The 13,175-nt window shown below is 54.8% G+C and overlaps 1 protein-coding gene across 6 annotated transcripts in view; it reads right to left on the bottom strand.

Moving 5' to 3' along the window:
* The window catches only part of ABR (ABR activator of RhoGEF and GTPase), a 226,798-nt gene that overhangs the window by 89,140 nt on the left and 124,483 nt on the right, over positions 1–13,175 (bottom strand). For all 6 annotated transcript variants that reach the window (XM_054459706.2, XM_054459710.2, XM_054459707.2 and 3 more), the window contains one exon: positions 7,805–7,903. In XM_054459706.2, the coding sequence (XP_054315681.2) occupies positions 7,805–7,903 (99 nt within the window). The remainder of the gene's footprint in view (positions 1–7,804; positions 7,904–13,175) is intronic.

Consider the following 13,175-nt stretch of genomic DNA (forward strand, 5'->3'; position numbering starts at 1 on the left):
TGTTGATGTTCTTCACCGACCTGAAGGCCATGTGGAAAGAGGCTTGGACTTGGCCGGGCGCGGTGGCTCACACCTGTCATCTCAGCACTTTGGGAGGCCAAGGCAGGCGGATCACCTGAGGCCAGGAGTTCGAGACAAGCCTGACCAACATGGTGAAATCCCGTCTCTACTAAAACTACAAAAATTATCTGGGCGTGGTAGTGTGCGCCTGTAATCCCAGCTACTCAGGAGGCTGAGGCAGGAGAATCACTCGAACTCAGGAGGCGGAGGGTGCAGTGAGCCGAGATCGCGCCACTGCACTCCAGCCTGGGCGACAGAGTGAGACTCCGTCTCCAAAAACAAAAACGAGGCTTAGACTTAGTCTAGGTTGCTCTGCAGACCCAGGAGCAGTGGGGGAAAAGTTATGGGGTCAGATTCGGGCTCACTAGAGCTGTCCCCCATGGGATTAAGTAGTGAGCTTTCCGACAAGAGGAGCATTCTAGCAGAGAATGGGTGACTCCACTGCTGAAAATGCTGCACTGAAGGGAACACCAAAGCCAGCGCCAGCTTCCTCTGAACGACAACCACCAGCTCCAGCCAACCACGGCAAACTCCCAGCCCAGCCTCACTCCAGCCTCACATCACCTCATTCTGATGAAGTCTCATCTACTCAGACACATCGCCTCACTCTGATGGAGACAGAACCCATGTTCACTGGAAGAAGTCATCTCATCTACTCAGACACCCAGATGGTGCTCTGCCTTCTGGCTCCTTCATCCTCCGAGCTCTAAAAAGCCCAGATCCAACAATCCATGCAGGACAAAGCAGGCCCCTCCTTCTGACCCTCGCCACGCTAGAACCAACGGCCCCTCAGCGTCTGGTCCTTGCTAGGCAAGCGCATGGGGTTCCACCTGGTGCAGGCCAGGCAGCGTGGCCTTGAGTCCCAGCTCTGCTGCAGGCACTTCATTAAGTGTCCCTGGGCTTCATGTCACCAGCAGCCTCATTTGTGAAACTGGGATAATACAGCCATGCGCTACCTACTGACATTCCGGTCAGTGCGTACATGATCATGGTCCCAGACTGCATTTTTTTTTTTTTTTTTTGAGACAGAGTCTCACTCTGTCACCCAGGCTGGAGTGCAATGGCGCGATCTCGGCTCACTGCAACCTCCGCCTCCCAGGTTCAAGCGATTCTCCTGCCTCAGCCTCCTGAGTACAGCTGGAATTACAGGCATCCGCCACCACGCCCAACTAGTTTTCGTAGTTTTAGTAGATATGGGGTTTCACCATATTGGTCAGGCTGGTCTCAAACTCCTGACCTCAAGTGATCCACCACCTCAGCCTCTTGAAGTGCTGGGATGACAGGTGTGAGCCACCATGCCTGGCTGAGACCTTTATAATCCAGTTGGGCAAAATGGGCCAACACAGATGGAATGACTATGGACGATGCGACCGACTGTAAGCACCAACCACGTGGTTCCAAGGTTGTGCTGGAGCAGCCTGGAGGGCTGCATGGAGGAGGCAGACATACCAGGGCCTTGGAGAGCTGAGCAGGTGGAGGAGTGGGGGGGTAGGGAGGCATGCCAGACAGGGAAACAGAAGGCACTGGGGGGCAGGAGCAAGGGAAGAGTGTCCCCCCAAGCCCAGGTGGGTGAGCTGAAAACTTTGGGGACTCCCCACCTTCCATGAGGGACATGGAACTAGCTTCAGGATTGACATTGTCTAAGAGTTTAGCCTTTTCACCTCAACGCAGGACCCCACGGAGGAGCCCGCAGAGTCGCCACAGAGTCCCCAAACCCATGAACTCTTGTCCCTGCCTTGCTGCAGTCCCCACTGAGGGGGAATAAGGGAAGCAGGAAGGCAGCAGTCCCAGGAAGTACAAGGAGACAGGATTTCTCAGAAGCCGCGACGCGCTCATCTGCCACCCACACAAAGACAAGACACAATGGTTCTGCTTCCTCCTCAACTTCCCACCCCGTCTGCAAAAGGGGAAGAAATGGACGCTCACCCACAGCCAGTCACAAGGATGGGGCCTGTGCTTGGGGCATCAGATGGTTCTCATGACACGATGGGGACCTTGGCTGTTACTCCTGATTTCACTCGCGGGGAGGGGACAGGGCTGGGTGTGTGCCCTTGGCTGGCCAGGATGCTTGAGACCGTTATTTGTCTCTGGTGAAGTCCTGTGTATGGGCTTAGGGGCAGGGGGGTGGACCGAAAGGCAAGGTGACCCACACTGAGCTTTGGCACGGCACAGCCGTTCTGCCAAAGTGCTAGCACACCACTCAGGTACCCCCTCCTCCCCAGTCCCGCCACAGGGGCAAGGGCGGGCCCGGGCTCTCCATTTCACCATTCCAGTTCTCGGAGAGGACCCCTGAGCGACCTCGACCCTGGTTCCTAGCCCAGTGGCCTCTCAGGAAGACGGGCCTGGGCTGGTTCTCACTTGCCAGTGGGACTTCACACAGCCATTTGTCCGCTCTGTCCCCCAGCGACCGGCCTTTCGAAATAAGGGAAAGAAATGTACCCACTTCCTCCACCTCCTGCCCCAGAAGGCCTGGCACGCTTGCTGCCATGCCACCCGAGTCACTTGTCACTGGAGCCCAGGGAGGAAGGCCTCATTCACCTGTTTTATAGATAAAGAGCCTGCGATGCAGTGCAGCTGTGAACCCCAACGCGTGGCCAGGAGTCCACCCCAGGAGGGCCAGTCGTGGCCAGCGGTGGGAGGGGCTGTGGGGAGTGGCCTCACCCTGTGGCCCCAGCGTAGCAAGACACAGTTCCCAAGCTCAGTTCCCAGCGTCAAGGAGATCCAGAATTTCAATGCATTTGGCTTCATCTTTTTTCCTTTACCCCCTACCTCAGCCCAGGCTCCCAGGCTTTTGCTATAATCAGAGCCCACCAGGAAGCAGGAGGACCCCAGAAGATGACCCCTACCAGCACCCCAGAGGCCAGGACGGAGGCTTCTGTGCAGAGGCTTGTCTGCCCCGTGTGTGCACACGGTTTTAGGCACACACACCCAGCCCTTTGCATATCAGGAAGTGTTCAGCTGAAAGCAAACAGGCTGGGGCAGAGCGGTGGAAATGGGGTCGGGAGTGGGAAAGCGAGCATGGAGGGAACGAATTTCTTCTCCTTCAAGCTGGCACCTTTGTGAGGCCACCCCGAAGAGCAGAAGGTTTAGCTTCCTCCTAGCTGAGGGGTGGGGAGGGTGCAGGGGTTCCCAGCTCAGGGAGGAGAGGAGGAAGGGCATGATTCTTTCGCTCTGAGGTTTTCTTCTGAGGTTGTGGCCGTGGAAGGTCCTATTCCTCTTCCTGAGCCCTCCTGCCACAGACCTGGCCTCCCAGCGAGTTCTTCCTTTGCTCCCTCTGGTCTCTGCTCAAGAAAGAGCCCAGGAGGAGAGAGCTGGGGAAGGGGGGGAACCTGCCCCGGGAGGAGAGAGCTGGGGGAAGTGGGGGAACTTGCCCCCGGAGGAGAGAGCTGGGGAAGGGGGGGAACCTGCCCCCGGAGGAGAGAGCTGGGAAAGGGGGGGAACCTGCCCCCGGAGGAGAGAGCTGGGGAAGGGGGTGAACCTGCCCCCGGAGGAGAGAGCTGGGGAAGGGGGTGAACCTGCCCCCGGAGGAGAGAGCTGGGGAAGTGGGGGAACCTGCCCCGGGAGGAGAGAGCTGGGGAAGTGGGGGAACCTGCCCCGGGAGGAGAGAGCTGGGGGAAGGGGGGGAACCTGCCCTGGGAGGAGACAGCTGGGGGAAGGGGGGGAACCTGCCCCGGGAGGAGACAGCTGGGGGAAGTGGGGGAACCTGCCCCGGGAGGAGAGAGCTGGGGAAGCGGGGGAACCTGCCCCGGGAGGAGAGAGCTGGGGAAGCGGGGGAACCTGCCCCGGGAGGAGAGAGCTGGGGAAGGGGGGGAACCTGCCCCGGGAGGAGAGAGCTGGGGAAGGGGGGGAACCTGCCCCGGGAGGAGAGAGCTGGGGGAAGGGGGGGAACCTGCCCCGGGAGGAGAGAGCTGGGGGAAGTGGGGGAACCTGCCCCGGGAGGAGAGAGCTGGGGAAGGGGGGGAACCTGCCCCCGGAGGAGAGAGCTGGGGAAGGGGGGGAACCTGCCCCAGGAGGAGAGAGCTGGGGAAGGCGGGAACCTGCCCCCGGAGGAGAGAGCTGGGGAAGGGGGGGAACCTGCCCCCGGAGGAGAGAGCTGGGGAAGGCGGGAACCTGCCCCCGGAGGAGAGAGCTGGGGAAGGCGGGAACCTGCCCAGGGCACATCAGGAAGGGGGCCCCTACCCCGCAGATTCTGCCTTTGGGGTATGAGCTGTTAGAAGGGCAGAGCAGGGAGGGGCTCTTGGTCTTGGCCCAGAGGAAGAGGCTTGTGGGTGGCAGGTGGCATTTAAGGGCTCCGTGTCTGATGGGGACAGGCGCCACTCCCTCCTTCAGGGAACAGGTATGTTGTGGCAGAAACCAAGAAGCCCTAACCTGTCTCCTCTCCTGGCACTGGAGAAATTAACAGCGTCAACAAACACTTAGGCTGTGTTCTAAAAGCTTTACGTGCCAGACATGGTGGCTCACGCCTGTAATCCCAGCACTTTGGGAGGCCGAGGCGGGCGGATCACTTGAGGTCAGGAGTTGGAGACCAGCCTGGCCAACATGGTGAAATCCCATCTCTACTAAAAATACAAAAATTAGCTGGGCGTGGTGGTGGGTGCCTGTAATCTCAGCTACTTGGGAAGCTGAGACAGGAGAATGGCTTGAACCCAGGAGGCAGAGGGGTTATAGTGAGCCAAGATTGTGCCACTGCACTCCAGCCTGGGCAACAGAGCAAGACTCCGTCTCAAAAAAAAAAAAAAAAAAAGAAATTTTTGTATAAATTCCTTTAATCCTCACAACGACCCCATGAAAAGCATACTATTTGTATACCCAGTTTGCAGATGGAAAAACTGAGGCATGATAGCTCATTCACCTGCTGAAAGCCTGGAGCCAGTACGGCCAGACAGTCTGGATCCTTTGCCTGAACTCCTTTCAAATACACATCCTGTTAGTAATGACAACTATGTTCCTTTTTGGACAGCAATTCACGGTTTGGAAGATGTGTTTCACGAATGTCTGACGGGTTGTCTCTCTGCCTGTCCTCCTTTCTTCCACTAACGGTTGAGTGTCTTAAGTAACTCAACCGATCTTCTCAACCCCATGGAAAGACATAGAAAGAATGGCATCCCTCTCATTTTCAGATCCAGAAACGGAGGCTCAAGGAATTTATGTAGAGCTCGCCCAAAGCCAGCAGTTTTCTTTTCTTTTCTTTTCTTTTTTTTGTGATGGAGTCTCACTGTGTCGCCCAGGCTGGAGTGCAGTGGCACAATCTCAGCTCACTGCAAGCTCCGCCTCCCGGGTTCACGCCATTCTCCTGCCTCAGCCTCCCGAGTAGCTGGGACTACAGGTGCTCGCCACCACGCCCGGCTAATTTTTTTTGTACTTTTTTAGTAGAGACGGGGTTTCACTGTGTTAGCCAGGATGGTCTCGATCTCCTGACCTCGTGATCCGCCCACCTCGGCCTCCCAAAGTGCTGGGATTACAGGCATGAGCCACCGCGCCCGGCCAAAGCCAGCAGTTTTCAAACTCACAACAGGTGTAAGACACCATGGGTCCGGCAATTACATATATATACAGGCACACAGACAGACAACAAACCGAAAGTTCCCTCACTTATCTTTCCTGTGTATGATGCACGCTGATATTTTTTCATTGGTTTAAAAATGCTGGTTCAACCCACTGTACTGGTTTCACAACCCACTGTACCGATTTCACAACCCAATGCACTGATGGGCTGAGAGGCACAGTTTGAGAAACAGTGCAATATGCCTGCTATTAATGGCAGGGCCAGGTCTTGCCCTAGCTCTGGCCCCAGACCAGGACCCTCAGCTACCTGCCACACTGCCCCTCATTTGGAAAACAGCTCCGTACACACAGATAAACTCCTGGAGAGATGGGACACACTCAGCCTGGCGTGTGGCAAAACAGCTGCACATTCAGAGTTTCACTCTTGTTGCCCAGGCTGGAGTACAATGGTGCGAACTCGGCTCACTGCAACCTCCACCTCCCGGGTTCAAGCGATTCTCCTGCCTCAGCCTCCTGAGTAGCTGGGATTACAGGGGCCCGCCACCATGCCCGGCTAATTTTTTGTATTTTTAGTAGAGATGGGACTTCACCATATTGGCCAGGCTGATCTCGAACTCCTGACCTCAGGTGATCCACCCACCTCGGCCTCCCAAAGTGCTGGGATTACAGGCGTCAGCCACTGCACCCGGCCTTTTTTTTTGAGACAGAATTTCACTCCCGTTGTCCAGTCTGGAGTACAGTGGCGCACTCTCAGCTCACTACAACCTTCACCCTCAGGTTCAAGCGATTCTCATGCCTCAGCCTCCTGAGTAACTGGGATTACAGGTATGCACTACCACGCCTGGCTTTTTTTTGTATTTCTAGTAGAGACAAGGTTTCACCACATTGGCCAGGCTGGTCTCGAACTCCTGTCCTCAAGTGATCTGCCCACCTGGGGCTCCCAAAGTGCCGGGATCACAGGCATTGAGCCACGGCGCCCGGCCTACATCTGCACATTTACACAGTCATTCCTGGGTAATATAAATGTCAACTCCCCTGGAACACTGACAGCATCTCAGGGTTGACGTGTGACAACACTTCACGTCATGGCAAGTACTTAAATGTGTATCTTAGAATTCTTGTTAAGAATGAGCTTCCACAGATCCACACTTCTGAGTCTCCCTTTTCTGACAATTACCTTATGTCTCAGGCTGCAAAACACCCAGAGGAAAGAACTTGACACGCCACGATCACTCTGCATAGCATCCAGACGTATCTAAGGAGCACTTTCTTCCAAGGCAAAACCACCTCACATCTGTGTAGTAGTTTTATCTTCCGAAAACATTTTCATATTCCCCTCCCAATCGGACTCTCCCAACGATGCCTCCATCTGGGAGGGGAACTGAGGCATGTTACCGAGGGCTGAGCTTGGCCTGATGCCTCAGAGCTGTGCTGCTTCTCAAAAGAACAAAGACAGGCCGGGCGCAGTGGCTCACACCTGTAATCCCAGCACTTTGGGAGGCCGAGGCAGGCAGATCACCTGAGGTCAGGAGTTGGAGACCAGCCTGGCCAACATGATAAAATCCCGTCTCTATGAAATACAAAAATTAGCCAAGCGTGGTGGCACGCATCTGCAATTCCAGCCACTCAGGAGGCTGAGGCAGGAGAATCACTTGAACCCAGGAGGCAGAGGTTGCAGTGAGCCAAGATCGCGCCACCACACTCCAGCCTGGGTGACAGGAGCAAAACTCCGTCTTAAAAAAAAAAAAGAACATAGCCTCCCACCTCATATTTCCTGACACAGGGCCTCAGGATGGCGCTAACGGCTCCCTCACCCAGGGAGGTAGAAGGACTTGGACCCAAGATGGCAGAGACTTCCTAACTGGATTGATTGGGAGTGATTGCCCAGAGCACAGCATGGAGGAGGCGCTTGGCCCCCACCCGGGCAGGCAGAGCACCGTGATGGGTTAGCGATGCCCTATGCCAGGGTCGTGGATGACAGGTGTGTTTGCCATCCCTAAGCCAGGTGTGCTTCTTCTCCTGCCTTTTGAGAGCTGGAGCTGAGAGGCACAGGCCCTTTCTGGCAATGACCTGGGCTGCCTGATGCCCAGCCAGAAGCAGACCAGCTGCAGATTCTGTCCACAGGGAGGGACGGGTACAGGTCCCCTTTCCTCTCCAACTCCAAAAGCAGCTTCAGAGCATGACATCATCCCCCACGAGTGGGGGGACCGGAAGGCCCCAGAGCAGGGACTGTACTCACCAGCAACAGGGCTTCCAGCTGATTAATGTAGATCTCTTCGCTGGCCAAGAACCCCGAGAGAACCAGCTTCCTCATCTCCAGGCCTTTCCCTGCTTCCACCTGCACAAACGCAAAGCACAGCCAACAGCTCATGAGCAAGGAGGCCAAAACCCTGCGTGGACGGTCTGTTTCCCTGCCCTTCCCCCCTACCTTTCTTTTTTCTTTTTTTTTTTTTTTTGAGATGGAGTCTCGCTCTGTCACCTAGGCCGGAGTGCAGAGGTACAATCTCGGCTCACTGCAACCTCCGCCTCCCGGGTTCAAGCGATTCTCCTGCCTCAGCCTCCCGAGTAGTTGGGATTACAGGCACCCGCCACCATGCTCAGATAATTTTTGTATTTTTAGTAGAGATGGGGTTTCGCCATGTTGGCCAGGCTGGTATAGAACTCCTGACATCAGGTGATCCGCCCACCTCAGCTTCCCAAAGTGCTGGGATTACAGGTGTGAGCCACCGCGCCTGGCCATTACGCCAGACTAATTTTTTTGTATTTTTAGCAGAGATGGGGTTTCACCATGTTGGCCAGGCTGGTATAGAACTCCTGACCTCAGCTGATCCGTCCATCTCAGCCTCCCAAAGTGCTGGGATTACAGGCATGAGCCACCGCGCCCAGCCCCCCTTGCCCCTTTCCCCTTATTTTAAGTGACACTTTCATAGGGGATAAAAGTCAGATACTATGATAAAAAAATATATAAAACATGCAGAAATATAAAAGGAAAAAACAATCACCCATATTCCTCCTGTAACATCTTGTTTTGCTTCCCTCAATCTATTTTCCACATTTCCCCATCTGATAATCATCCATGAATTCATCCACCTGTCAACCAAGCCAACCTGCTCATGGTGAGCAAGACACAAGGACCTGCCCCAGGTCTGCTGGGCAGTTTAACGGGCTGTGTGGGGATAAGGAGGTTCAGGAGGGAAAATCAGAGTCATGACCGAGGCAGGGCACAGTCACAAGGGAGGGTACAGCAGGGGCCAGCATCTAAGTCTGGGGGGCAGAGACGGGTCCCAGAGGAAGTGACAGATAAACTGAGAGAAGTGCGGGTGCAGAGAACGGAATGGAAGGGCCCCAGCCTTGAGGCCTCCTAGCCACACTTCTGTCCTTATCCTCTTGTCCCCAGGGGCTCAATCCCACAACAGAAGGCCGGCTGTGAGCCCCTCAGCCTTACCCCACCCCCGCCCCGCACACTTGCCCCAGCACTTCCTGATCACCTCACCGTGCCGGGAACAGACCCAAAGTGGCCTTCTCCTCCCTCCGGAACTGCAGCTCCTTAGCGTGCAGGTCACACGCTATTGGGCACTGGATGTCCACCAACTAGTGCCTGGAGCAGAGGAAGTACCCCCAAAGTTTTCCTCAGTGAAAAAACATACATAGTAATTCTTCTCAGCCAGGACCCCCAAGAGTCATCCCTGGGCCCCTCTTCCTTCTGTCTCCTTTCCCTCTGCCACACTGAGCCCCCAAGCCCTTCCATGCTTGCTGTCCATCTCCCTCAAGCCCTTCCATGTTTCCCTGCTCATCTGTCACCTCCTGTTCCCTCTGTCCCACCCCTCCCCTCTCCTGTGGCTGAGGCCCCCGGCATCTCACCCTGTCGCCTGGGTTCTCAAACCGACTTTTCCTCCCTCTCTTCCTCTCTCCTCCTGCCTGTCCCACATACCAGAGCTGGATTCAACTTCTAAGAGTGCCACCTTGCCCGATGCTTGCCAAGGACCAAGTATGAATACTGCAAAATGTGAGTACTTGGGGATTCCACTGGGCTATGTGTCCATTTATTTATTCATTCAATAAATATTGACTGAATGTCCACCAGGCCCTATAGATACCATGGGAAACAGACAGTGGCCCCTGTTCTCAAGTGGCTTAGAAGCTAGTGAGAAAGACATTTATTTTTTTCATTTTTTTTTAAGAGACAGAGTCTCGCTTTGTCGCCCAGGCTGGAGTGCAGTGGCGCGATCTCGGCTCACTGCAAGCTCCGCCTCCCGGGTTCACCCCACTCTCCTGCCTCAGCCTCCCGAGTAGCCGGGACTACAGGTGCCCGCCACCATGCCCCGCTAATGTTTTGTATTTTTAGTAGAGCCGGGATTTCACCATGTTAGCCAGGATGGTCTCGATCTCCTGACCTCGTGATCCTCCCACCTCGGCCTCCCAAAGTGCTGGGATTACAGGTGTGAGCCACCGCGCCTGGCCAGAAAGACATTTAAAAAACAAACAAGTAAAGATTCGGCCCTAGACTGGGACGTGGGGCCCACCATATCCTTTATGAGCCACCTGCAGTGCCCCAGATGCCCGTCCCTACCCTTCCAGTCTCTCCCGCAGCCAGGACATCGCTCGGTCTCCCCCACATGCAGGAGAACCAGCTTCCTCATCTTCAAAGGTCTCTAGCTTTCGGTTCTTTACCTGCTGCCTAAAATGCCATCTTTCCCCGAGGCATCATGGTACAGGAGGGGAATGAGAGGGCCGGGGAGACAGGGTGGTGGTGAGGGACTGCTTAGAAGACACTACACTGGTAGGTTTGAAGACAGAGGATGGGGCCACGAGCTAGGGAATGCAGGGAGCCTCTGGAAGCTGGAAATGGCAACAAAATGAATTCACTCCCCTAGAGCAGGGGCGTCCGATCTTTTGGCTCCCCTGGACCACAGTGGAAGACGACGACTGTCTTGGGCCACACATAAAATACAATAACACTAACGACAGCTGATGAACTAAAAGAAAAATATATAATGTTTTAAGAGTTTACAAATTTGTGTCGGGCCATATTCAAAGCAGTCCTGGGCCGTATGGCCACAGGCTGGACAAGCTTGCCCTAGAGCTTCCAGAACCAATGCAGCCCTGGAGATCCTTTTTATTTTAATTAATCTATTTATTTATATATTTATTTATTGAGACAAAGTCTCGCTCTGTCGCCCAGGGCTGGAGTGCAATGGCATGATCTCAGCTCACTGCAACCTCTGCCTCCCAGGTTCAAGCGATTCTCCTGCCTCAGCCTCCCGAGTACCTGGGATTACAGGTATCCACCATCACACCCACTAATTTTTGTATTTTTAGTAGAGATGGGGTTTCACCATGTTGGCCAGGCTAGTCTCAAACTCCTGACCTCAGGTGATCCGCCCACCTCGGCCTCTCAAAGTGCTGGGATTACAGGTGTGAGCCACAGAGCCGGGCCGAGATCCTTTTTAGATTTCTGTATAAGAGAATAAATTTGTGTGGTTTTAAGCCCTTAAGTTTGTGGCAATTTGTTTTAGCAGCATTAGAAAAGCAATACAGACCCCACGCTTTAGGCAAGGGCAATAGTTACTTATTGGCGGCTTCACAAATTCCAGGAACTGAGCTTAGCTCTCTTCGTGGTTCAACTCACCGGAGTCTCAAAACCTGGCAGGTGTTATCATCTTCCTGAGGCACCGAGAGTCGGGACTGCCAGAGGCCTGCACAGCCTCCAGCACACATACCCCTGGGGGACAAGATCAGAGCCTGGAACAGCCCCCAGCTCCAGCCCCTTCAGGTCAGACCCTCGGGGGTCTTCCTGCTGCTTCCCAGCCTTGACAAATGGGGACTCATCCCCTGTGCTGGGGGCTAGCACCCCCTCCTGTTCCCTGCCAACCAAGGATTTGCCTGAGGGTTTAGCAAATGCCACACCGTGAGCTTTAACTGTAGAGCTGGTTGGACTAGGATGGGGGGAAGAACGGGATTTGCAGCCCCAGCCACAAACAAGCTTCATCCCCCCGGCACGAGCATAGACCCTGAAGCCCTGTAATCGCCCATTTCTGCAAGATCCTCCCCTCAAGACTTCCATTCACAATCCAGTCTTAAAAGGCTGGTTCTGATGGGAAGACAACTCAGGAAGACCCTCCCTCAAGAGGCAACAGTCAGCCCCAAGAGTCCCGCTCTGGGCCCCATTCACACTGCAATTTTGGCTGGGATGGGAGCAAAGGCGTTGGAGAGCGTACAGATGGGAAATTAGCCTCGGTGCAGTTGGCTAACAGGAGACCTGTTGCTCAGTCACCACCAAGGGAAGGCCTGTTCCATCTCTCATCTTTTCCAGCTTTCCTCAGACTCCACAATTCCCAGTTTAGAGCCATGAGGAAATTCACATTATTTCTTCAGTCTTTGCAGGGCGTCTCTTGTCTCATCAAACACCAGGCTCACCACTCACTCACCCATTCCCACCAGGAGCCAGGCACCAGGAATACGAAGGTGAAGGACGTAGTCTCTCCCCCAGGGAGCACTTCAGAGGTGCCCATGTGCCCAGAATGCTCCGGAGTGAGTTCTCTAAAGAGTTCCAGGTCCCACAGCCTCTGCCATGCTGCCTACCCGTCTCCAGCACCGGGAAGCTGCCTGTCCTCACTTCCTCCCAGCCAGAACTTATGAAACGCAGTCCTGGTGGGTTCATTCATCCTCAGCATCCTGCACAATCTGCTAGGCTGACGATGTGGCAGCTTGAAGCCGCCAAACCAAAGACGTCAGGTCACTCTGGTAGGGGCAGTGTCCAGAGACAAGGCGTGGCCAGCTCAGGCCTGGTCCTCCACAGAGTTGAGAGGCTAAATAAAGCCTCCAAACATCTGGTTCCAGGCCAAGCAAAGACACAGTCTCTCCAGGAGCACTGGCCTCCAAGAGAACAAGCAGGGTTGGCTCTCTGGCTGCGACTCAAGGCTATAGGGCATGCAGCGAGGGTCTGAGGCTTCACAGATGGTAGAAGTCAGTTCACGGGCCACAGCTGGCTGCCAGGAGTACCCAGCAGGATCTGCTCAGAGTAGATGCCACCGGGCCTGGGGGTGGGGGGTGGCCGTGCCTGGGGCTTATACCCACACCAAGCATCAACCTCAGGACAACTGGCCCATCTCAGTCTCAGGACAGCTGAGGCAGTGTGGAGACATCGAGAGACCCTCTTCTCTCCCAGGGCTAGGCACTGAGGAAGTCTCTTTCAGCTGCTTCCTTGGCAGAATTTAGAACAGAGAAGACAGGGTCAACTGCTGGGGGACAAAGACCAAATTCCAGCGGCCCCTCTCTCCTGAAGGGTGGATCCTCGTATTCTGGGCTCCCTGTTGCTGTCTAAAGTCTTAGGCAGGCACCGTGGGGCACAGGCAATGTTTTGAAACTTCGGTTGTTCATATCCCACCCTTAAAATTTTGCCATACTCACATACCACCACCTACACTATTCTTTACTCAATATTGTTCTTTACAATAACTTTTTTTTTTTGAGACAGAGTCTCACTGTGTCACCCAGGCTGGAATGTAGTGGCGGGATCTCGGCTCACTGCAACCTCCATCTCCCGAGTTCAAGCCATTCTCCTGCTTCAGCCTCCTGAGTAGTTTGGATTACAGGTGCACGCCACCATG

Source organism: Pongo pygmaeus, chromosome 19 (assembly GCF_028885625.2).
Source record: "Pongo pygmaeus isolate AG05252 chromosome 19, NHGRI_mPonPyg2-v2.0_pri, whole genome shotgun sequence".
In the NCBI taxonomy this organism is placed as follows: domain Eukaryota; kingdom Metazoa; phylum Chordata; class Mammalia; order Primates; family Hominidae; genus Pongo; species Pongo pygmaeus.